The sequence below is a fragment of the Rhipicephalus microplus genome, chromosome X (assembly GCF_043290135.1).
Source record: "Rhipicephalus microplus isolate Deutch F79 chromosome X, USDA_Rmic, whole genome shotgun sequence".
Taxonomy (NCBI): domain Eukaryota; kingdom Metazoa; phylum Arthropoda; class Arachnida; order Ixodida; family Ixodidae; genus Rhipicephalus; species Rhipicephalus microplus.
The window spans coordinates 410,377,580-410,400,933 of record NC_134710.1 but is presented as its reverse complement, the minus strand read 5'-3'; the positions used below and the strand labels follow the sequence as shown (position 1 = coordinate 410,400,933).

The 23,354-nt window shown below is 43.3% G+C and overlaps 2 protein-coding genes across 2 annotated transcripts; both read left to right on the top strand.

Moving 5' to 3' along the window:
- Positions 1 to 1,420: 1,420 nt before the first annotated feature.
- LOC142777408 (uncharacterized) lies at positions 1,421 to 3,249 on the top strand. Its single transcript, XM_075881762.1, has 2 exons — positions 1,421 to 1,903; positions 2,919 to 3,249. Exons 1-2 carry the CDS (start codon positions 1,541 to 1,543, stop codon positions 3,057 to 3,059), a joined length of 504 nt encoding a protein of 167 aa, XP_075737877.1. The 5' UTR covers positions 1,421 to 1,540; the 3' UTR covers positions 3,060 to 3,249.
- A 15,751-nt stretch (positions 3,250 to 19,000) lies between these two features.
- Positions 19,001 to 20,786, top strand: LOC119161728 (uncharacterized). The gene is made up of 2 exons (XM_037414247.2): positions 19,001 to 19,539; positions 20,533 to 20,786. The coding sequence occupies exons 1-2, from the start codon at positions 19,177 to 19,179 to the stop codon at positions 20,671 to 20,673; spliced, it is 504 nt and encodes a 167-aa protein (XP_037270144.2). The 5' UTR covers positions 19,001 to 19,176; the 3' UTR covers positions 20,674 to 20,786.
- Positions 20,787 to 23,354: the final 2,568 nt, after the last annotated feature.

Below are 23,354 nucleotides of genomic sequence, written 5' to 3'. Positions count from 1 at the left end.
AGGTTTACGCTTCTACAGTTTTTTATTAATTTATCTAGCAATGCTAACCTTCAACACCTTCGCGTAAGCATTGACGAATCTGTGGTTGTTGTGCGGGTTAAAAGGAGGGAAATCGTTCCCGAGCGTAAATGTTTCTCTTTAGAATCAAGCCGTTAACGAACGTCTTAAAGAATTCGAAATTCATAAAGAATCCATATTGTTGGTAGAACCACACCCTCAGAAAAGTCAGAACTGGCGTAAATTTGTTGAGAGATGATTTCTTTGCGGAAGAGCGTGCAACACCTTGAACACTTTCAAGGCAATCGTTGGTCAATTCAGCAGCTCTAGCAGTGTTTCAAAGTATACAGCTTTTCAGAAAAAAAAAGCGTTTGGAAACAGTGGGGAATAATTAGAAATACTTGAGTGTTGGGTCGTTACAGCAAATACACCATATGACAACGACTCGATAGATACGGCGTGGACGACACACGTTTCGAAAGTTACCTGTCCTCTTTCACCCCGTGACACGTCTCGCTATTCAGAAGTATTGAAAATTTTATAAGAAGCCTAATACACGTTTCAATATGCGTTTAAAAATTAGACGTGGCTCCACTGCCTGTATTGTGGGGTAGGTTGCAGGCAAGATGATTAAATATTGAAAATTAAATATATCAAAAAAATTGCGTTTATTTGGAATACATCAAAGTACACGAAACAACAAATTGAAGAAAACGAAGAGAAATTGTGGAAGATGAGCAATTTCACCCTTAACTGCCAAGTTTTAGGGGCGGAGCTTCTAAAGACGTGGGTCTGTACATGCTTGTGTTTTGTTACGTGACCGCCAAGTTTTATGACTTCCTAAGCAGGTGCGTACGGACGGATGGACAGATAGACAGACAGACACAGAGACAGACACACACACAGACTGACAGTCGAATGGAGGATTCACAGTTTACCGAATAAATCCTTCGACGCTTCACCACAATCATCATCATTCACTGTGTGGATATGCTATGATTTTTTATTAAAACAATTTTTTGTTTATTACCCTCTACGATGATATGACCCAACGATTTCTTCAAAACTGCTGTACCTGTGGGATTCAGTGGGCAGCCGTCACACAGTATTCAAACTGGTTCAATAAATTGTTTAATATTCTCGTTCAGTGACAAATGAATACATCTTCCATTTTAGTGTATCTCCAGACTGAAAGTGCTAGAACTCAAGTGAATATTTCAAAGCGCATTTCCTTTACGAAATGGAGTACTGGAAGAAGAAAAATGACTCTGAGGTCACGCCCCTAAATTATTGATTATTTAAATTTTCTTCATATTAACTTTAAATTTTTCTCTTCCCCATTATATTACTGCCGATTTCATGGCCAATATCCTGTAGTGGGTACAAGCCAAAACAGAGGTATAAGCAAGCAAGCAAGCAAGCCACCGCGCGCAGACAAGACGAATCGTCATCTTCACCAGCTAGCGCGAGTGGCTCGCTCGACACCCGCTATCGAATGCCTGCCTCGGCTGCGTAAGCGAACGGCATCCACCTCTTACCAATCATGAGCCCAGATACTTCGACTTGCACCGAGTCTCGCCGTCTAGTCGACGTTCATGACTCCCCCTTCTCAGAGGAGTCGCCTTCTCTCAAGGAGCCCTCCTTGGTATCAACAAATGATATTCCAGAAGCGGCTAAAGACGTCGTTGCCTGCCCATTCTATCAGTGTGCCCTCGAAGACATCTTCCCCGACAACCGGGACACTGAAGCTAAGCGAGATGATAAGGTCGACCAGCTACTCCAGTGCGGCTTCCTCTATGGCAAGGGCAGCAAGCAAGCCTTACAGCACAAGCGACTACAACGCTCCGCAAGAAGCCCTCAGCTACATGGTGCTGGGGAGCAGCACAGGATGGCAGCAGACAGACAGGTACATAATGGCATGTTATTTTGCCCGTGGTTTATTTTGCAGTAGTTAGTGGAAAAAGTTTGTTGCGTAAAGTCTTCCTGAGTTATTGTTTCATCGATATTGGCGAATTTCGTAGCGACAAGAAAAGATGTTCATCAAGAAGTACCATGATTCGCAATGCGAAGTTAGAGCCAAGAATCAGACTTTTATAATGAATATCGCAAATAACGTGCAACTTGCACGATGTTTGTCGAATCGGAATAGGACAAATTGTGGCTCGCTATGGCGTTGTCATATAAGTGCCTTTGGATTGAATAAATGAAACATTAAGTGAAGAGCTTGTTTATTTGGACGCTTCAATTTCTTTTAGCGCCGTCAAAGCCTTTCCACCTTGACATACAGTTCTTGTGCGTAAAGGAAGGGTGCCTCAGGGTTACTGATTTTTTAATAATAAGAAATCCCTGTTCTCTGGAAAAGTAACGCCCTATAAATATGCGTGATTGCCAAATTGCCGATGCGGTACATACGGCATACGATGACGCTGCCCACATGGCTTAATAATAGAGAATCGTAGTTAGCACGCAATACCAATGGGTACTACAAATATGCATCGAAAAAAAAAGTATTCTGCCATCAATTCATTACTTAGATTTTTACGCTCGCACTCAAGGTCTTGTCTTAAACAAAAATATTATAGGTATTTTGGCACGCATATATTTATTTTAGCTAATCTACAATAATTTTCCGCCTAACTTATTGCCTTCGTAGAGTCAAGTGCACTCTCAGAACAAAGATTACTGAACTCTGAAAGTCATGACCTCTTAGGAATATTTCACGCTTAAAGCAGAATAATTACACTGCGAGAAATGAAAGCACTTTTTGCAGAAATCGAAGATGACATTGTTGGTATTGTATTCCAGAAACACAGTTTACTGAGAGTCAAATAAGAAAGATTTCATTATAAGAACTGTAGTATAGCAGCTTACGAACAGGCGTTTTGAAAACTTTGTTGATAATTTTTGTGCTCTAAATGCAGCAAAGTGGCTCCAAACATTCGAAGACTCGAACCAGCATGAGCATCTCTCCCCTGGGTGTGGAAGACGGCACATTCGCTTTGGAGCAGCGCGGCCTCAGCGTATCGCCTTTCGGGTGGGCATTTGAAGCCCGGGCTTGTTAATGGGCTCTCACACGAAGCCAACGGTTGCCGAGGATGTCCGGGATTGAGCAGCTTGGCAGCCATCGCGAAGATAGCCTTGGGACAATCTAACATGATCCCACTGCCAGTCACGTAACGGGCTATTGTGTATTTTAGCGTACTTGTATTATTGTTACTTCAATTTTTATGTATGATTGTAATATTGTTTCTTTTGTTGCAAATAAAGATGATTTCTGGTGAAGTGTGGAATCAATTTCCTGAGCACGTCTGCCACTCGCACACTGTGCGGGGGTAATTTAAGCAACCTATGTGCTCTCACTGTTTCTTATTATTTTGGCCCATATTTCTAGCGGCAGGCTAGTCAGCCTTAGAACACCAGATTTAGTTCTCCCAACGGCATTGGCGATTGTTAAATTAGTTAGACTGAGCCATCGCCGGGCTAGTTCCGCCATCTATTTATCCATCGCAGGAATCAAAATCTTGTTTGCAATCTAGTGAGATATATACTATCGCCTCGATTAAAGACTTCACTTGGACTTCATCTATACAACTCACTACAATAACGATTGTCATATTGGTTCTGTGACACGTTTTCAATATTGGGTTGCTTCCAGTGCTTTTTACTGCCAAAGTGTGAAGTGGACCGCGTCGTCAATGATGTGCCGAAGATACTGATTTAACATGAATGGTACCAAAGAACAATATACCGAATGTACAGCTGATCTTCACTTAAAAAATTCTAGACATACGTAACTTTGCGTTTCACCAATGATTTGAAACATTTCTATGACAAAATCTCCTATTTTAACAAATAGACAAACAAATAAATTATTAAAATAGGTTAGGGTAGCCTAATGTCTGCAAAATTTTTAAATAGGTAAAATAATGTTTATATCACTCATTACCATTACATGTCAATGCACAGACTTTCATTTGGCTACAAAGAATATACCGCATAATTATGACCATGTTGTCGCTGTTGAAAGGGGTTTTCAATGAATAAAAATTGCATCAGATGTGCCCCTTTCTATTTGTAGTCGATATGCGTAGCGTGTACCTGCACGCGTGAGTTGTGATCTCTAATTATAGGCACATCTGCGAAGGAATACGGGAATGATTTGATGCCGCATACTAAAGGCACTGCACACCAACTACTGCCGCAAAACGAAATAGCAGGCTCGAATACACGCAGTAAGTTTACTCACTCGTACCTTTCTGGGATCGTAGTTTTTCCTGTTGACTGCAGTTATGCACTGGCGGCGGAGCCCATCGTTTTTCATTACGGAGGGCAATCTGCGCAATCTGAAAACACCGCACCTGCACAGTACCGTTCTCTGTTGCACTATGCACGAACAGTGCTGAGAAATTTCTTGCTCTAAGTGCATTCGTTGCTTTCCAATACGAAAACGCCTCAGTGACGCCCAGTCTACTTCTTGTAAAGGGGAGTGGCATGAACAGCCACTTTCTCGCATTTAAGGGTTCCAGAGATGCCACTTCCCTCGATAAATAGGCCCAAGAGATACACGCCTTGGTATTTTACCACAAAAGGACGTCTACATGTGAAGGATTCCATCGGAAGCCTCTGTACGAGATAAACGTGCCCTCGTCTACTTGTATTTTTTTGTCTTTATCGCTACTTGTAACTTCGCTTCTCTCACTTTTTCTTTCTCTCTTGGTCTTTGATTTCATCTCGTTTTGTTTTTCATCACTTCCTTTCCCTCCCTCTGCGTATGACTCCTATGCATCAGTCTCGTCCTGGACATCTTCATCTCCCAACTACCTTCATCAACCTAACTTCCCTTCCTCTTCCCGAGACATTCCATGATGGTGGCCACGCATTACAATAAACTGCATCACCAGTAACGCGTTACTTTTAGGGGCGACGCTCCTTAAGGCGTGGGTAGTTTCGTATGTATGTATGTAGCCACGTAAAGTTTATGATTTACTCAATAGATGGCGTTATGTGTAAATGTACTTGGGAATATTACAACTAGATGGCATTAGTGGTTTTTCACAAAGCATATCCACCAAGTGCATGATGATCAGTGGGGCGAAGCGTGCGTCCGTTCGTCTGTGTGTCTAACCCTTAATGCGTCCATCCGTTCGCCCGTCTGTCCAATTGCCCGTGCGTACTTCCATCCGCGGCACCCCTAACGCTTAGCTATATGCGTCGTACACGCTTTCGGATTTACGGGCTGCACTGGCGAAAATGCGACGGGGCGCGGCACAGGGCGAGATGGCATCACAGTGTCGCTCCTGGCTAACGTTCCCAATTACGGACACCTCTCGCTACTCCACCTTATAAATTCAATATGGGATGACTCCCCGCCCCTTCGGAATGGACAAGATTTATCGTTACATTTATATACAAATCGGCCAAACTGGTCAGTATCGAGGCATTGACACCCATCTCACCAACCTCCTGTGCCGAAAAGCTTGTGGAAGCCATGGTACGCCAACGTCATTCCGTCCATCTATAGAACAAGGGGACATTTGCTGATACGATGTCTGCCTTTCGCCCGCATCTGTCAGCGTAGGACGTCCTGCTCAAGCTTCAACACGACATTATAAAACTGACCACTATGCACTGTAACGATAAAGCCACGCTCGCTCTCGATCTTAGAGGAGCGTTTCGTAACGTCAAACGCAGTAGTATTCCTTCTAGGCAGCGAAATTCGGTCACAACGCTTTCTACCTACGAGCCTTTCTATCTAACCCTGCCGATTTCATCCGCCTTATTTCCGTAGAACATGGCCCGTACCTGGTAAGCACACGGGTAAACCCGAAGGAGCCGTTCTGCCTCCCTTACTCTTCAACGTAACCATAAAAACTTCCCCTCTCTTCTGTGCGAGATGGAGGGAATGCACCATGGACTATAAGCCGACGATATAGGAATTCGGACTAACACCGGCTTCCTAGCGCAAATCGAAGAGCGCCCACAAAAGGGTGCCCTTCTGGTGATCGCGTACCCCGATTCGTGTGGCCTAGAGAGCTCTCAAGCTAAATGGACTATTCTCTCGCTATCCCACTTACCTACACCCCCGGCTTACTTCCATCTGGTCCGGCCTCATTTATCGAAAAAATTCGGATTCTTGGGCTTCATATCACCTAGTCTTTGGATCCCTACAGCACAAATAGCAAGCCTCAAATGTACCAGCGAACAAGTGAGCCGTATCATACGGCGGGTATTTACCAAGCTCGGCGGCTTCCGCTGAACCCAGTCCATGCGCCTGGCCCATGCGTTTTTGCTCTGTCATGTCCTGGATGCCTCACCTTATCATCTCCTGCGTCGTCAAAACGTGCACCAGTTGGACATCATCCTTCATTTAGCATACAAACGAGCACCCAACCTTCCCATTGCCACGTCCGACGGCCGATTCATGGAACTGGGGGTTCATAACTCTTTTATAGAGCTGCGAAGAGCTCATCACGTTAGCCAAATTATTCATCTCTCACAGACGCCCTCAGCTCACCGTCTGATACACAGACACGGTCTCAATGCGATTTCTGACGCAGACACTCCGATGCCCATACCGGAACTCTGGTGTCAAAAGCTATCGGTGGAACCGCTACCCCACAACATGTACCCTTACCTACATACCGGCCATAGATCACCATGTTCCACAGCCCTACAGGTGCGACACTCCAATAACCCAGGCGCTTTCAAAGTTGACATCTCGCCCCTTTTCCCCTCGGGTCACTTTACGGCCTCCGTGATCACAGAGGGAAAAGACGTCGATGGCCTCTTATTTAGAACCAACACTGTCACGCAAGCTGAGGATTTTGTCATTGTTATGGTCGCCTCGCATCCCACTTCACTTAAATTCAGAGTTTCATAGCCCCACTAGCAGCGCACCTACTTTGGGCAGTCTCTTGACACTTTAGCCCTCACCCCATTTGTATAGTATGGCACCCACGCCACTCGGCCTCCTTGATATGAGGCATTGAATGCCACTTCCTGCGCTTCTCTCCCCCGGACCGTTCCTCTCCTTATCCCGATTCGGCATCTGGCATTACGATCCTGAAGCGCTTCAGCGAAATGCTAGGCCATCACCAGGCTTCCCACCGCCTCTACCCGGAACACTCACGTGGTCTGAAGAAAGCGGAGGAGTGAATACTACGCGCCTCCAGACGAACACCTATCTCAGTCCGGCGTTCGCCAAGCATATTTTGCCGGAAATCAGTGGCACCTGCTCAACTTCCCTGGTTCTGGCCGACACCTAACATGTCGTCTCTTCCTGCCCCACCAACCCCCTTGCTTTTTCATCTCCTTGCCCCATCCAAATTAGAAAGTCTTGGGAAGAGTACGTTCTCGGCTACTACGCTTTGGATGCTCAACGCTCCTTTGAAAAAGGCCTTCGGGCAAAGGCCAACTCCTTTGGCGTCCCGGAATAAGGTCTTGTCACTACAGCCTGCAATATGTCACAACTCTCTGGTACATTTCCTGTAATAAAATGTTTCCTACCACCACAACAATCCATCCGTCCTTTCATTTTTCCATCCGTTCAGGCTTCCATCCATCTGTCATGTGTCCGTGCATCTGTCCGTCCGTGTGTCTGTCTCTCCGTCCATCTGCCCGTCTGCCCATCTGTGCCTCCGTCTGTACGTGTGTCCTTGCTTCTGTCCGTCCCCCTGTCTGCCCGTGTGTTTTTTTATCCTCGCTTAAGTTTGAGCATCTGTCCATCCGTCTGTGCGTCCGTTCGCCTGTCTGTCCATCCATATGCTTTCAGCCGAGCGTCATCCGTCCGTCCATGAGTTCATCCGTGCGTCCGTCCATTGGTTCGTCGGTTCGTTCGTGTCTCCTTCCATCCATGCTTGTTTCAGTACATGGGTCTATCAGTCCGTCCGTTATTCAATCCGTCCATCCATCCGCTCGTCTATTCCTCTGTTAATCAGTCCACCCGGACGCATGAAGGGGTGGACAAACGCTTCACCCCATTCGTCATCATTCACTCCGTGAAAATACCATAATTTTTTCGGTAACTTAGTGGCGTAAATATGAGTATTCAGGAACTGCAACGGGTAACGTACTTACCTTAACATATTTCGCTAACGTGACGTGTAAAGTGTATTGTTACTTTTTACTTCAATGACACCGAGCACCTTGCACAAACCTCCTTTGTCACATAGGTGCCACTTTTCGACAACTTCTGCTTGCGGTTCTTAGATTTTTCAATGGCGGCCTGCTGCTAGCTCTCGGGGTGTTAGGGTACCATCCGAAGCGCCCGCTGATTCAGTGCACGTGGCGACGAATACCGTCAAAAGGCAACCAAGGCAAGCTGTCCCATGCAAGCTTTGAAATGTACACGATTGCTTCAGCTGTACAAGCTGTAGCAATAAGAGAGTTCTCCCTGCAATTCCGTAGCACTTGTTATCAACGTTGTTTTCAAAATAAAAGTTTCTTCTTCCGATCAGCCAACTTCAGGCTTACGCTTCTACAGTTCTTTATAATTTATCTAGCAATGCTAACCTTATTTATTTATTTATTTATTTCACAATACTGCAGGCCAGCATGGCCCAGGCAGGAGTGGAATTACAGAAAAAAAAGAATACAGAAATCAGTGATAACAACACTGGCAGCGCAAGCAATATATCACAACACTCGTAGCATAACAGTTTAACAGTAATATGACAGCAATATAAAAGTTTATAACGCAGCATAACAGCAATATAACAGTTACAATGATTCAATGTTCAATACAACACAAATATTGCTCAAGGACTTCGTCAAAATCGTCTGCCTCGCAAACGAACTTAGGTAGACTGTTCCAATCCGAGACAGTGCGGGGGAAAAAACTCTGTTTGAATGCCTCTGTTTTGGCAAAAATGTGTTGTAGGGTGTGTTTGTGAGCGTTGCGCGTAGTTCTCGCTGTAGTGGTCTTTAAATATGAAGGTGCAGACATACCAAGTTTTCCGTTAAAAATATTGCGCAAGAATTTAAGTCGACTGATTTTTCTGCGGACAGCCAAGGTGGGGATGTTATTAGCATTCATGAGTTGAGTTGGTGAATCTAGTCTTTTGTACTTATTGAATATAAATCTGATGGCTTTCTTTTGTAGCGCTTCTAAGCTCTGTATGTCTTTTTTCGTGTACGGATCCCATACAACGGACGCATACTCCAATTTAGGTCTGATAATTGCATTATACGCTTGAAGTTTAACATTCACAGTTGCCTTTGCAAGCTTCCTTTTCAAAAAGCACAGCTTCCGAAAAGCTGAAGTGCATATTGACGAAATGTGTGCTCGCCACGTCATATCACTTGAAAGAGTGATCCCTAAATACTTATACTGCGTTACCGATTGAATGGGTGAGCCATGAATATTGTAGGTAAACACACTAGGATTTGTTTTTCGCGTTATATTTATGAGCACTGTTTTATCAACGTTTAATTCCATGTCCCATGCTGCGCACCAGCATTCAATGTTGCGAAGAGCTTGCTGTAATAGGTTATGGTCGTCAGAGCAGGTTATTTCTTTAAACACAACACAATCATCCGCGAAAAGCTTAATAGACACTGTGTCAGGGATTGCTTGCACTAAATCATTTACATATATAAGGAATAATAGTGGCCCCAACACACTTCCCTGTGGCACACCAGAAGTGACATTGAGCATCCCAGATACACTAGATTTAATTTCGACGAACTGTTTTCTATTAGTTAAATAAGATTCAACCCACTTAATAAGATAAAGCGGCAATCCTATGTTACGTAATTTCAGAAGTAATTTACTATGCGGAACCTTATCAAACGCTTTAGAAAAATCGAGTAGAAGTATATCAGTTTGCCCTGATCGATCTAAAACTGCCATAAAATCATGGATAGTTATAACCAATTGCGTTGTTGTGGACAATCCCTTCCGAAATCCATGTTGGCAAGGGGACAAGATGTTATTATCCGCTAAGAAGCACTGAATATTTTGAGCCACTATGTGTTCTAGTAACTTGCAACTTACTGAAGTTAAGGAAACCGGTCTGTAATTAGAAACAATTGATTTATCTCCCTTCTTATGGATGGGCACAACACGCGCAATCTTCCAGTCACCCGGAACTTCACCACTACGCAATGATTTATTAAATACCTCTGTCAAGAAATCAGTTATCTGTGTAGAATAGCGCTTTAAAAATGTATTTGGGATTTGGTCTGGTCCTATACCTTCAACACCTTCGTGTAAGCATTCGCGAATCTGCGGTTGTTGTGCGGGTTAAAAGGAGGGAAATCGTTCCTGAGCGTAAATGTGTCTCTTTAGAATCAAGCCTTTAACTAACGTCTTTAAGAATTCGAAATTCATTAAGAATCCATCTTGTTGGTAGAAGCGCACCCTCAGAAAATTCAGAACTAGCGTAAATTTGTTGAGAGATGATTTCTTTGCGGAAGAGCTTGCAACACCTTGAACACTTTCAAGACAATCGTTGGTCAAATCAGCAGCTCTTGCAGTGTTTCAAAGTATACAGCTTTTCAGAAAAAAGCGTTTGGAAACAGTGGGGAATAATTAAAAATACTTGAGTGTTGGGACGTTACAGCAAATACACCATATGACAACGACTCGATAGATACGCCGTGGACGACACACGTTTCGAAAGTTACCTGTCCTCTTTCACCCCGTGACACGTCTCGCTATTCAGAAGAATTGAAAGTTTTATAAGATGCCTAATACACGTTTCAATATGCGTTTAAAAATTAGACGTGGCTCCACTGCCTCTATTGTGGGGTAGGTTGCAGGCAAGATGATTAAATATTGAAAATTAAATATATCATAAAAATTGTGTTTATTCGGAATACATCGAAGTACACGAAACAACAAATTGAAGAAAACGAAGAGAAATTGTGGAAGATGAGCGATTTCACCCGTAACTGCCAAGTTTTAGGGGTGGAGCTCCTAAAGACGTGGGTCTGTACATGCTTGTGTTTTGTTACATGACCGCCCAAATTTATGACTTCCTAAGCAGGTGCGTATGGTCGGATGGACAGATAGACAGACAGACACAGAGACAGTCACCCACACAGACTGACAGTCGAATGGAGGATTCACAGTTTACCGAATAAACCCTTCGACGCTTCACCCCAATCATCATCATTCACTCTGTGGATATGCTATGATTCTTTAATAAAACATTTTTTTGTTTATTACCCTCAACGATGCTATGACCCAACGATTTCTTCAAAACTGCTGTACCTGTTGGATTCAGTGGGCAGCCGTCACACAGTATTCAAAGTGTTTTATATTCTCGTTCATTGACAAATGAATACATCTTCCATTCTAGTGTATCTCTAGACTGAAAGTGCTAGAACTCGACAAGTGAATATTTCAAAGCGCATTTCCTTTACAAAATGGAGTACTGGAAGAAGAAAAATGACTGTGAGGTCACGCCCCTAAATGACTGATTATTTATTTTTCTTCATATAAATTTTAATTTTTCTCTTCCCCAATATATTACCGCCGATTTAATGACCAATATCCGGTAGTGGGTACAAGCCAAAGCGGAGGTATAAGCAAGCAAGCAAGCAAGCCACCGCGCGCAGACAAGACGAATCGTCATCTTCACCAGCTAGCGCGAGTGGCTCGTTCGACACCCGCCATCGAATGCCTGCCTCGGCTGCGTAAGCGAATGGCATCCACCTCTTACCAATCATGAGCCCAGATACTTCGACTTGCACCGAGTCTCGCCGTCTAGTCGACGTTCATGACTCCCCCTTCTCAGAGGAGTCGCCTTCTCTCAAGGAGCCTTCCTTGGTATCAACAAATGATATTCCAGAAGCGGCTAAAGAAGTCGTTGGCTGCCCATTCTATCAGTGTGCACTCGAAGACGTCTACCCCGACAACCGGGTCACTGAAGCCAAGCGAGATGATAAGGTCGACCAGCTACTCCAGTGCGGCTTCCTCTATGGCAAGGGCAGCAAGCAAGCCTTACAGCACAAGCGACTACAACGCTCCGCAAGAAGCCCTCAGCTACATGGTGCTGGGGAGCAGCACAGGATGGCTGCAGACAGACAGGTACATAATGGCATCTTATTTTGTCCGTGGTTTATTTTGCAGCAATCAGTAGAAAAAGCTTCCTGCGTAAAGTCTTCCTTAGTTATAGTTTCATCGATATTGGCGAATTTCGTAGCGACAAGAAAAGATGTTCATCAAAAAGTACCATGATCTGCAATGCGAAGTTAGAGCCAAAAATCAGACTTTAATAACGAATATCGCAAATAACGTGCAACTTGCACGATGTTTATCGAATTGGAATAGGACAAATTGTGGCTCACTATGGCGTTGTCATATAAGTGCCTTTGGATTGAATAAATGAAACATTAGGTGAAGAGCTTGTTTATTTTGACGCTTCAATTTCTTTTAGCGCCGTCAAAGCCTTTCCACCTTGACATACAGTTCTTGTGCGTAAAGGAAGGGTGCCTCAGGGTTACCGATATTTTAATAATAAGAAATCCCTGTTCTCTGAAAAACTAACGCCCTATAAATATGCGTGATTGCCAAATTGCCGATGTGGTACATACGGCATACGATGACGCTGCCCACATGGCTTAATAATAGAGAATCGTAGTTAGCACGCAATACCAATGAGTACTACAAATATGCATCGAAAAAAAAAAGAATCCTGCCATCAATTCATTAGTTAGATTTTTACGCTCGCACTCAAGGTCTAGTCCTAAACAAGAATATTATAGGTATTTTGCACGCATAAATTTATTTTAGCTCGTCTACAATAATTTTCCGCCTAACTTATTGCCTTCGTAGAGTCAAGTGCACTCTCAGAACAAAGATTACTGAACTCTGAAAGTCATGACATCTTAGGAACATTTCTCGCTGAAAGCAGAATAATTACACTGCGACAAATGAAAGCACTTTTTGCAGAAATCGAAGATGACATTGTTGGTATTGTATTCCAGAAACACAGTTTACTGAGAGTCAAATAAGAAAGATTTCATTATAAGAACTAAAGTATAGCAGCTTACGAACAGGCGTTTTGAAAACTTTGTTGATAATTTTTGTGCTCTCAATGCAGCAAAGTGGCTCCAAACATTCGAAGACTCAAACCAGCATGAGCATCTCTCCCCTGGGTGTGGAATACGGCACATTCGCTTTGGAGCAGCGCGGCCTCAGCGTATCGCCTTTCGGGTGGGCATTTGAAGCCCGGGCTTGTTATTGGGCTCTCACACGAAGCTGTTGGTTGCCGAGGTTGTCCGAGATTGAGCAGCTTGGAGGCCATCGCGAAGATAGCCTTGGGACAATCTAACATGATCCCACTGCAAGTCACGTAATGGGCTATTGTGTATTTTAGCGTACTTGTATTATTGTTACTTCAATTTTTATGTATGATTGTAATATTGTTTCTTTTGTTGCAAATAAAGATGATTTCTGGTGAAGTGTGGAATCAATTTCCTGAGCACGTCTGCCACTCGCACACTGTGCGGGGGTAATTTAAGCAACCTATGTGCTCTCACTGTTTCTTATTATTTTGGCCCATATTTCTAGCGGCAGGCTAGTCAGCCTTAGAACACCAGATTTAGTTCTCCCAACGGCATTGGCGATTGTTAAATTAGTTAGACTGAGCCATCGCCGGGCTAGTTCCGCGATCTATTTATCCATCGCAGGAATCAAAATCTTGTTTGCAATCTAGTTAGATATATACTATCGCCTCAATTAAAGACTTCACTTGGACTTCATTTATACAACTCACTACAATAACCGTTGTCATATTGGTTCTGTGACACGTTTTCACTATTGGGTTGCTTCCAGTGCTTTTTACTTCCAAAGTGTGAAGTGGACCGTGTCGTCAATCACATGCCGAAAATACTGATTTAACTTGAATGGTGCCAAAGAACAATATACCGAATGTACAGCTGATCTTCACAAAAGAAATTCTAGACATACGTAACCTTGTGTTTCATCAATGATTTGAAACATTTCTGACAAAATCTCCTATTTTAACAAATAGACAAATAAATAAATTAATAAAATAGGATAGGGTAGCCTAATGTCTGCAAAATTTTTAAATAGGTAATATAATGTGTATATCACTCATTACCATTAAATGTCAATGCACAGACTTTCATTTGGCTGCAAAGTATCTGCCGCATAATTATGACCATGTTGTCGCTGTTGAAAGGGGTTTCCAATAAATAAAAATTGCACCAGATTTGCCCCTTTATATTTCTAGTCGACATGCGTAGTGTGTACCTCCACACGTGAGTTGTGATATCTCCAATTATAGGCACATCTGCGAAAGAATACGGCAATGATTTGATGCCGCATACTAAAGCACTGCACAACAACTACTGCCGCAAAACTAAATAGCAGGCTTGAATACACGCAGTAAGTTTACTCACTTGTACACTTCTAGCCTCTTACTTTTTCCTGTTGACGGCAGTTATGCACTGGTGGCAGAGCCCATCGTTTTTCATTACGGAAGGCAATCTGCGCAATCTGAAAACACCAAATCTGCACAGTACCGCTCTGTGTTGTGCTATGCACAAACTGCAGTGCTTAGCGATTTCTTGATCTATACGTGCATTCATTACTTTCGCATCCAAAAACAGCGCACTCACACCCAGTCAGCTTCTTAAAATCGCGATCAACGTGAACAGGCGCTTTTTCGCCTTTTCGGGTTCCAGAGTCTGCTTCCTTCGATAACTAGTCGCAAGAGATTAACGCTATGGTATATTGCTACAAAATGACGTCTACATGTAAAGGATGCCGCCGAAAGCACATGCACGAGATGGGCGGTCTCTCGTCTATACGTATTTGTTTCTATTTATCCCTACTTGTAGCTTCCTTTCTCTCAATCTTTTTCTCTCATGGTCATGGAGTTTCACTCGTTTTCTTTTAATCACTTCCTTTCCCTTCTTCTGTATATGACTGGTATGCATGAGTCTCTTTCCTTCTCCACATCATCTTCTCCAAACCATCCTCATCACCCAAAGTTGCTGTTCCATCCCTTAGACAGGCCATGGTAACGCGAACCCGTTACAAGTAACGGCATCACCGGTAACGCGTTACCTTTAGTGGCAAGTCTTCTTGGACCGTGGGCCATGCCGTCCTTCGTGTGTATGTATGTAGCCACCATTCTTACACCATGGCAGCCGCATTAATTTTATGACATCCTCAATATGTGGCATTGGGTTTATATGTCCTTAGGAATATTTTAAGTAGATGGCATTAGCGCTTTCGACACCATATCCACGGGGATATGCTGTCGAAGTGAGTGAAATGTTAGTGGGGCGAGGCGTCCGTCCGTACTTCCGTGTGGCCATTCGTCCGAGCTTCCATCCGTCCGTCACTTCGTGCTTCCGTCAGTTCGTCCATGCGTCCGTGCTTCTGTCCAGCCATGCTTCCATCCCTCTGTCGTGCGTCATTGCTTCTTTCAAACCATACGTCCATCTGTCTGTCCGTCCGTCTGCTCCACAATCCGCCCGTCTGTGCCACCGTTCGTGTGTGCGTCCTTGCCTCAATCTGTCCATCTGTTGTCAATCTGTCCGTCCATCCATGTTTAAGTCCATGCATCTGTCCATCCGCTTGTGCGTCCGTCTGTCTGTATGTTCATTCATGCTTCCATCCGTGCGTCCCTCTGCTTCTATACGTCCTTGTGTCCGTCCATCTGTCTGTCCGTTCGTGCCTTCATCCATCCGTGCGTGCGTCTGTCCATGTGTCCATAAGCCCGTTCATTCTTCCACCTTTCCGATCGTCCGCGCGTCCATGCCCCTGTTCTTCCGTCCACCCGGACGCATGGACGGACGGACGGACGGCCGCTTCACCCAACTCATCATCATTCACTCCGTGGAAATGCAATGATTTTTTCGGCAACTTCGTAGAGTAGATGTGATAATCTGGATTTGCAAGGGGTAACGTACTTACGTTAACTTATTTCGTTAACGTGAGGTGTCACGTTTATCATTACTTTTGATTTCAATGATTCCCTGCGCTTTGCACAAAACTCTTTTGCCTCCTAGGTGCCACTTTATTTAAACTCGTGCCAGAAGTTTTTGTTTTTTATTTTCTTTTTTTGCAAAGGCGGACTATTTGTGGCCTTTCAGGTGCTAGGGTACCTTACAAAGCGCCTGCCGATTCAGTGCACGTGGCGACGAATTTTCTTAAGAGGAAACTAAGGTCAGCTGTCCGATAGGAGCTTTGAATTGCAGACTATTGCTTCAGCTGTACAAGTTGTAGCAATAAGAAAGTTCTTCCTGCAACGCCTTAGCACTCGCTATCAACATTGTTTTCAAAATTAAACTTTCTTTCTTCGATCAGCCAACTGCAGGCTTACGCTTCTACAGTTACTTGTTATTTTATCCAGCAATACTAACCTTCAACACCTTCGTATAAACATTCACCAATCTGCGGTATTTGTGCGGGTTAAAAGGAGGGAAATCGTACCTGAGCGTAAATATTTCTTTTTAGAATCAAGCCATTCACGAACGTCTTTATGTATTCGAAACTCATTGAGAATCGGTCTTGTTGGTAGAAGCACACCCTCAGAAAAGTCAGAACTAGCGTAAATTTTTTGAGAGATAAATTCTTTGCGGAAGAGCGTGCAAAACCTTGAACATTTTCAAGACAATCGTCGGTCAATTCAGCAGCTCTTGCAGTGTTTTAAAGTATAGGGCTTTTCAGAAAATAGCGTTTGAAAACAGTGGGGCATAATTAGAACTACTTACCTGTTGCGAAGAGTCAGGAAATAGAGTGATGACAACGTCTCGATCGATAGGGCGTGGACGACACACGTTTCGAAAGTTGCCTGTCCTCTTTCCCTCCCTGACACGTCTCAATATTTAGAAGTATTGAAACTTTTATCATTATATACATCAATATGTGTTAGAATTTATTGATGGCTCCTCTGCCAGTATCGTGAAGTAGGTTGAAGGGAAGATGGTAAATTATTCAAAATGAAATTAATAATAAAAATTACGTTTATTCCGATAACTTCGAGATACAGGAAACAACAAAATGAAGAAGACGAAGAACAATTATGGAAGATGAGCAATTTCAGAGAGACGCGAGGTGTTCCCCAAGAAGCGCTTTTCTCCCCGCTTCTATTTAGTATCTTGCTGAGCTCCATTCCTCGTCATCAAAAAGTGAACACGTATGTCTGCGCGGATGACATATTACTCTTTGCATCTGCGAATGACATACAGCGACTTTATACCCTCTTAGAAAAATACTTATCTAATTTGGAGGCTTGGCTAGACAGCATCTGTTTAACTCTTATTGTACAGAAATGTGCAGTTCTAGCGTTCTCCCCGCAAGACAATATAAGTATATCACTGTCATTTCACCAAGCAGATATTCCCCAAGTGCAAACACTCAAGTACTTCGGAATCATCTATGATGGAAAGCTCCGCTGCACGATTCATATTTAACATAAAGCGACCGAAGCGTCACGTGCGTTAGGCCTACTTAGAAGGATTAGTAACAGTCGATGGGGCATGCGGACAGACGCCTTAATAATGATTTACCGGATTTACATACGCCGTACACTGTAGTTCGGGTGGGCATTTTTCTCTGGCGTAGCAGCATGGAACCTGCGTTTGTTTATTCTAATTGAGCGCCAAGCAGTTCGATGGTGTCTGGTGTTACCCAAATTTGTACGAAACTCTGTTCTATATAAGGAATCACAAATTCCTTCTTTACATGTTAGATAAAAACTATTAATGATTCAAACATTCTTAAGAGTCTATGACTCGTCGATAAGACGAAAAGATTATATATTTATCAGTAATCCAGCTCTGTTTTTTATTAAAACATGGCCTCGCTTTCATACCCCTCAGGTAATCGTTACACAGAAGCTGATGGACCCATTGCAGATAAGACCTAATGATACAGTGCCTACGAGTGGCAGGTTCAGTGAATTAGCCATATCATATGATGATATATTTCCTAACCATGCGAAATTACTACCTAGTAATCTTCTGAACGGCATTTTTCAAGATCACCTGATTCAAATTGATGCTACGGTTGTTATAGCAACTGATGCTTTGCCGTGTGAAAAAAAGGCTTGGGTGGGAATTTTTCCTACACAAATGCACCGGTCGTTTTTAGCTAGGCATCCTAATTACACCCAAAAAAATTTTGGCCGAGTTCTTAGCTGTTATAATAGCCCTACGTAAAATTTTTTTAACCATTATTTCTTGGGCTATAGTTACAGATTCATTGTCGTTGTGCTCGGCACTAACTCCTTCAACAGATTACGGCATTATAAGATAATTGAGATCACTTGTTTCTAATCATTTGCGAAACCTGCGATTATTTTGGGTGCCGGGACACAGTAATTGTACTAATAGAAGTTGCGGACTCTCTGGAGAAAGTTTCCCTGGGAGGTCTAGTACTCTCTCTCCTTTTTATTACTCCGTTTGTTGCTGCGGGGCGGAGCTCCTAAAGACGTGGTTCTGTACATGCTTGTGTTTTGTTACATGACCGCCCAAATTTATGACTTCCTAAGCAGGTGCGTACGGACGGATGGACAGATAGACAGACAGACACAGAGACAGACACCCACACAGACTGACAGTCGAATGGAGGATTCACAGTTTACCGAATAAACCCTTCGACGCTTCACCCCAATCATCATCATTCACTCTGTGGATATGCTATGATTTTTCATTAAAACATTTTTTTGTTTATTACCCTCAACGTTGAATGACCCAACGATTTCTTCAAAACTGCTGTACCTGTGGGATTCAGTGGGCAGCCGTCACACAGTATTCAAACTGGTTCAATAAATTGTTTAATATTCTCGTTCAGTGACAAATGAATACATCTTCCATTACAGTGTATCTCTAGACTTAAAGTGCTAGAATTTGACAAGTGAATATTTCAAAGCGCATTTCCTTTACAAAATGGAGTACTGGAAGAAGAAAAATGACTCTGAGGTCACGCCCCTAAATGACTGATTATTTAATTTTTCTTCATATAAAATTTAAATTTTTCTCTTCCTCATTATATTACCGCCGATTTAATGGCCAATATCCTGTAGTGGGTACAAGCCAAAGCAGAGGTATAAGCAAGCAAGCAAGCAAGCCACCGCGCGCAGACAAGACGAATCGTCATCTTCACCAGCTAGCGCGAGTGGCTCGCTCGACACCCGCCATCGAATGCCTGCCTCGGCTGCGTAAGCGAATGGCATCCACCTCTTACCAATCATGAGCCCAGATACTTCGACTTGCATCGAGTCTCGCCGTCTAGTCGACGTTCATGACTCCCCCTTCTCAGAGGAGTCGCCTTCTCTCAAGGAGCCCTCCTTGGTCTCAACAAATGGTATTCCAGAAGCGGCTAAAGACGTCGTTGCCTGCCCATTCTATCAGTGTGCCCTCGAAGACATCTTCCCCGACAACCGGGACACTGAAGCCAAGCGAGATGATAAGGTCGACCAGCTAATCCAGTGCGGCTTCCTCTATGGCAAGAACAGCAAGCAAGCCTTACAGCACAAGCGACTACAACGCTCCGCAAGAAGCCCTCAGCTACATGGTGCTGGGGAGCAGCACAGGATGGCTGCAGACAGACAGGTACATAATGGCATGTTAATTTGTCCGTGGTTTATTTTGCAGAATCAGTAGAAAAAGATTCCTGCGTAAAGTGTTCCTGAGTTATAGTTTCATCCATATTGGCGAATCTCGTAGCGACAAGAAAAGATGTTCATCAAGAAGTACTATGATCCGCAAAGCGAAGTTAGAGCCAAGAATCAGACTTTTATAACGAATATCGCAAATAACGTGCAACTTGCACGATGTTTGTCGAATTGGAATAGGACAAATTGTGGCTCGCTATGGCGTTGTCTTATTGAATAAATGAAAGATTAAGTGAAGAGCTTGTTTAATTTGACACTTCAATTTCTTTTAGCGCCGTCAAAGCCTTTCCACCTTGACATACAGTTCTCGTGCGTAAAGGAAGGGTGCCTCAGGGTCACTGATTTTTTAATAATAAGAAATCCCTGTTCTCTGAAAAACTAACGCCCTATAAATATGCGTGATTGCCAAATTGCCGATGTGGTACATACGGCATACGATGACGCTGCCCACATGGCTTAATAATAGAGAATCGTAGTTAGCACGCAATACCAATGGGTACTACAAATATGCATAAAAAAATCCTGCCATCAATTCAATAGTTAGATTTTTACGCTCGCACACAAGGTCTAGTCTTAAACAAGAATATTATAAGTATTTTGGCACGCATAAATTTATTTGAGCTCGTCTACAGTAACTTTCTGCCTAACTTATTGCCTTCGTAGAGTCAAGTGCACTCTCCGAACAAAGATTACGGAACTCTGAGAGTCATGACATCTTAGGAACGTTTCACGCTGAAAGCAGAATAATTACACTGCGACAAATGAAAGCACTTTTTGCAGAAATCGAAGATGACATTGTTGGTATTGTATTCGAGAAACACAGTTTACTGAGAGTCAAATAAGAAAGATTTCATTATAAGAACTATTGTATAGCAGCTTATGAACATGCATTTTGACAACTTTGTTGATAATTTTTGTGCTCTCACTGCAGCAAAGTGGCTCCAAACATTCGAAGACTCGAACCAGCATGAGCATTTCTCTCCTGGGTTTGGAAGACGGCACATTCGCTTTGGAGCAGCGCGGCCTCAGCGTATCGCCTTTCTGGTGGGCATTTGAAGCCCGGGCTTGTTAATGGAGTCTCACACGAAGCCAACGGTTGCCGAGGATGTCCGGGATTGAGCAGCTTGGCAGCCATCGCGAAGATAGCCTTGGGACAATCTAACATGATCCCACTGCCAGTCACGTAACGGGATATTGTGTATTTTAGCGTACTTGTATTATTGTTACTTCAATATTGATGTATGATTGTAATATTGTTTCTTTTGTTGCAAATAAAGATAATTTCTGGTGAAGTGTGGAATAAATTTCGTGAGCACGTCTGCCACTCGCACACTGTTCGGGGGTAATTTAAGCAAGCTATGTGCTCTCACTGTTTCTCATTATTTTGGCCCATATTTCTAGCGGCAGGCTAGTCAGCCTTAGAACACCAGATTTAGTTCTTCCAACGGCATTGGCGATTGTTTAATTAGTGAGACTGAGCCATCGCCGGTCTAGTTCCGCCATCTATTCATCCATCGCAGGAATCAAAATCTTGTTTGCAATCTAGTGAGATATATACTATCGCCACGATTACAGACTTCACTTGGACTTCATCTATACAACTCACTACAATAACCATTGTCATATTGGTTCTGTGACACGTTTTCAATATTGGGTGGCTTCCAGTGCTTTTTACTGCCAAAGTGTGAAGTGGACCGCGTCGTCAATCCCGTGCCGAAGATACTGATTTAACATGAATGGTGCCAAAGAACAATATACCGAATGTACAGCTGATCTTCACTAAAGAAATTCTAGACATACGTAACTTTGCGTTTCATCAATGATTTGAAAGATTTCTATGACAAAATCTCCTATTTTAACAAATAGACAAATAAATAAATTATCGAAATAGGTTAGGGTAGCCTAATGTCTCCAAAATTTTTAAATAGGTAATATAATGTTTATATCACTCATTACCATTAAATGTCAATGCACAGACTTTCATTTGGCTACAAAGAATCTGCCGCATAATTATGACCATGTTGTCGCTGTTGAAAGGGGTTTTCATTGAATAAAAATTGCATCAGATGTGCCCTTTTCTATTTGTAGTCGACATGCGTAGTGTGTACCTGCACGCCTGGGTTGTGATCTCCAATTACAGGCACATCTGCGAAGGAATACGGCAATGATTTGATGGCGCATACTAAAGGCACTGCACACCAACTACTGCCGCAAAATGAAATAGCAGGCTCGAATAAACGCAGTAAGTTTATTCACTCATACCCTTCTAGGATCGTAGTTTTTCCTGTTGACTGCAGTTATGCACTGGCGGCGGAGCCCATCGTTTTTCATTACGGAGGGCAATCTGCGCAATCTGAAAACATCGCACCCGCACAGTACCGTTCTCTGTTGCACTATGCACGAACAGTGCTGAGAAACTTCTTTCTCTAAGTGCATTCGTTGCTTTCCCGTACAAAAACATCGCAGTGACGCCCAGTATACTTCTTGTAAAGGGGAGTGGCATGAACAGCCACTTCCTCGTATTTAAGGGTTCCAGAGATGCCACTTCCCTCGATAAATAGGCGCAATAGATACACGCCTTGGTATTTTACCACAAAAGGACGTCTACATGTGAAGGATTCCATCGGAAGCCTCTGTACGAGATAAACGTGCCCTCGTCTACTTGTATTTTTTTCTCTTTATCGCTACTTGTAACTTCGCTTCTCTCACTCTCTCTTTCTCTCTTGGTCTTTGATTTTATCTCATTTTGTTTTTCATCACTTCCTTTCCCTCCCTCTGCGTATGACTCCTATGCATCAGTCTCGTCCTGAACATCTTCATCTCCCAACTACCTTCATCAACCTAACTTCCCTTCCTCTTCCCGAGACATTCCATGATGGTGGCCACGCGTTACAATAAACTGCATCACCAGTAACACGTCACTTTTAGGGGCGACGCTCCTTAAGCCGTGGGTAGTTTCGTATGTATGTATGTAGCCACGTAAAATTTATGATTTACTCAATAGATGGCTTTATGTGTATATGTCCTTGGGAATATTACAACTAGATGGCATTAGTGGTTTTCACAAAGCGATATGTGTGAAGAACAGCAACTGGTAATAGTTAACCGGGAACATAAATGCGACGGGCAGATAACGTGGCAAAGCGGCAATAGACAGTCTTGCATAGACTAGTGCCTGGTCTCAGAGCACACGTACGAGCGGTTGAACCAAATGACGATAGATGAAGAAGGAGAAAACAGTCTGGGCAGCGACCACAGGCGTATAATCCTGAAATTTGACAGTGGGGGGGCTAGGAAGAAAACACAGGAGGTTGGGCTCCCGAAAGTAAACGAAAAGCAGATAGCAGACATCGTCAATAGCATCGAAAGAGAATTAGAAGCACAGCCAACAAAGGTGTGGGGATATGACGAGGTTGTTAGCTGTATACAAAAGGAAATAAACAAAGTAAGGAAAAAAAACCACTGGAGGGGTAAACGGAAACCACGAAGCTGGTGGGACAAGGAAATTAATCTGGCTATTGAAGAGCGATCACGGGCCTCTAGACTGCACAGAAAAGCAAAGCAAATGGGATATCAGGATGATGAGGTGCAGTTACGGTTGAGCCAGTACCGAGAAAAGAAATTTGAGGTGCAGAAACTAGTACAAGCGAAGATTAAAGCTGCGAGCGAGAAATGGGTATCATACATGCGTAAGAAGGATAAGAGCGCCCCCCAAAAATTCTGGAACTATTTGAAAGCATTGGGAATGACGAC

Bases quoted from the DNA above. Each gene is read 5' to 3' on its own strand.
- LOC142777408 (XM_075881762.1), top strand. From the start codon at position 1,541: ATGAGCCCAGATACTTCGACTTGCACCGAGTCTCGCCGTCTAGTCGAC. The intron at 1,904-2,918 runs GTACATAATGGC...CTCTAAATGCAG, and splicing joins GGATGGCAGCAGACAGACAG to CAAAGTGGCTCCAAACATTC.
- LOC119161728 (XM_037414247.2), top strand. From the start codon at position 19,177: ATGAGCCCAGATACTTCGACTTGCATCGAGTCTCGCCGTCTAGTCGAC. The intron at 19,540-20,532 runs GTACATAATGGC...CTCTCACTGCAG, and splicing joins GGATGGCTGCAGACAGACAG to CAAAGTGGCTCCAAACATTC.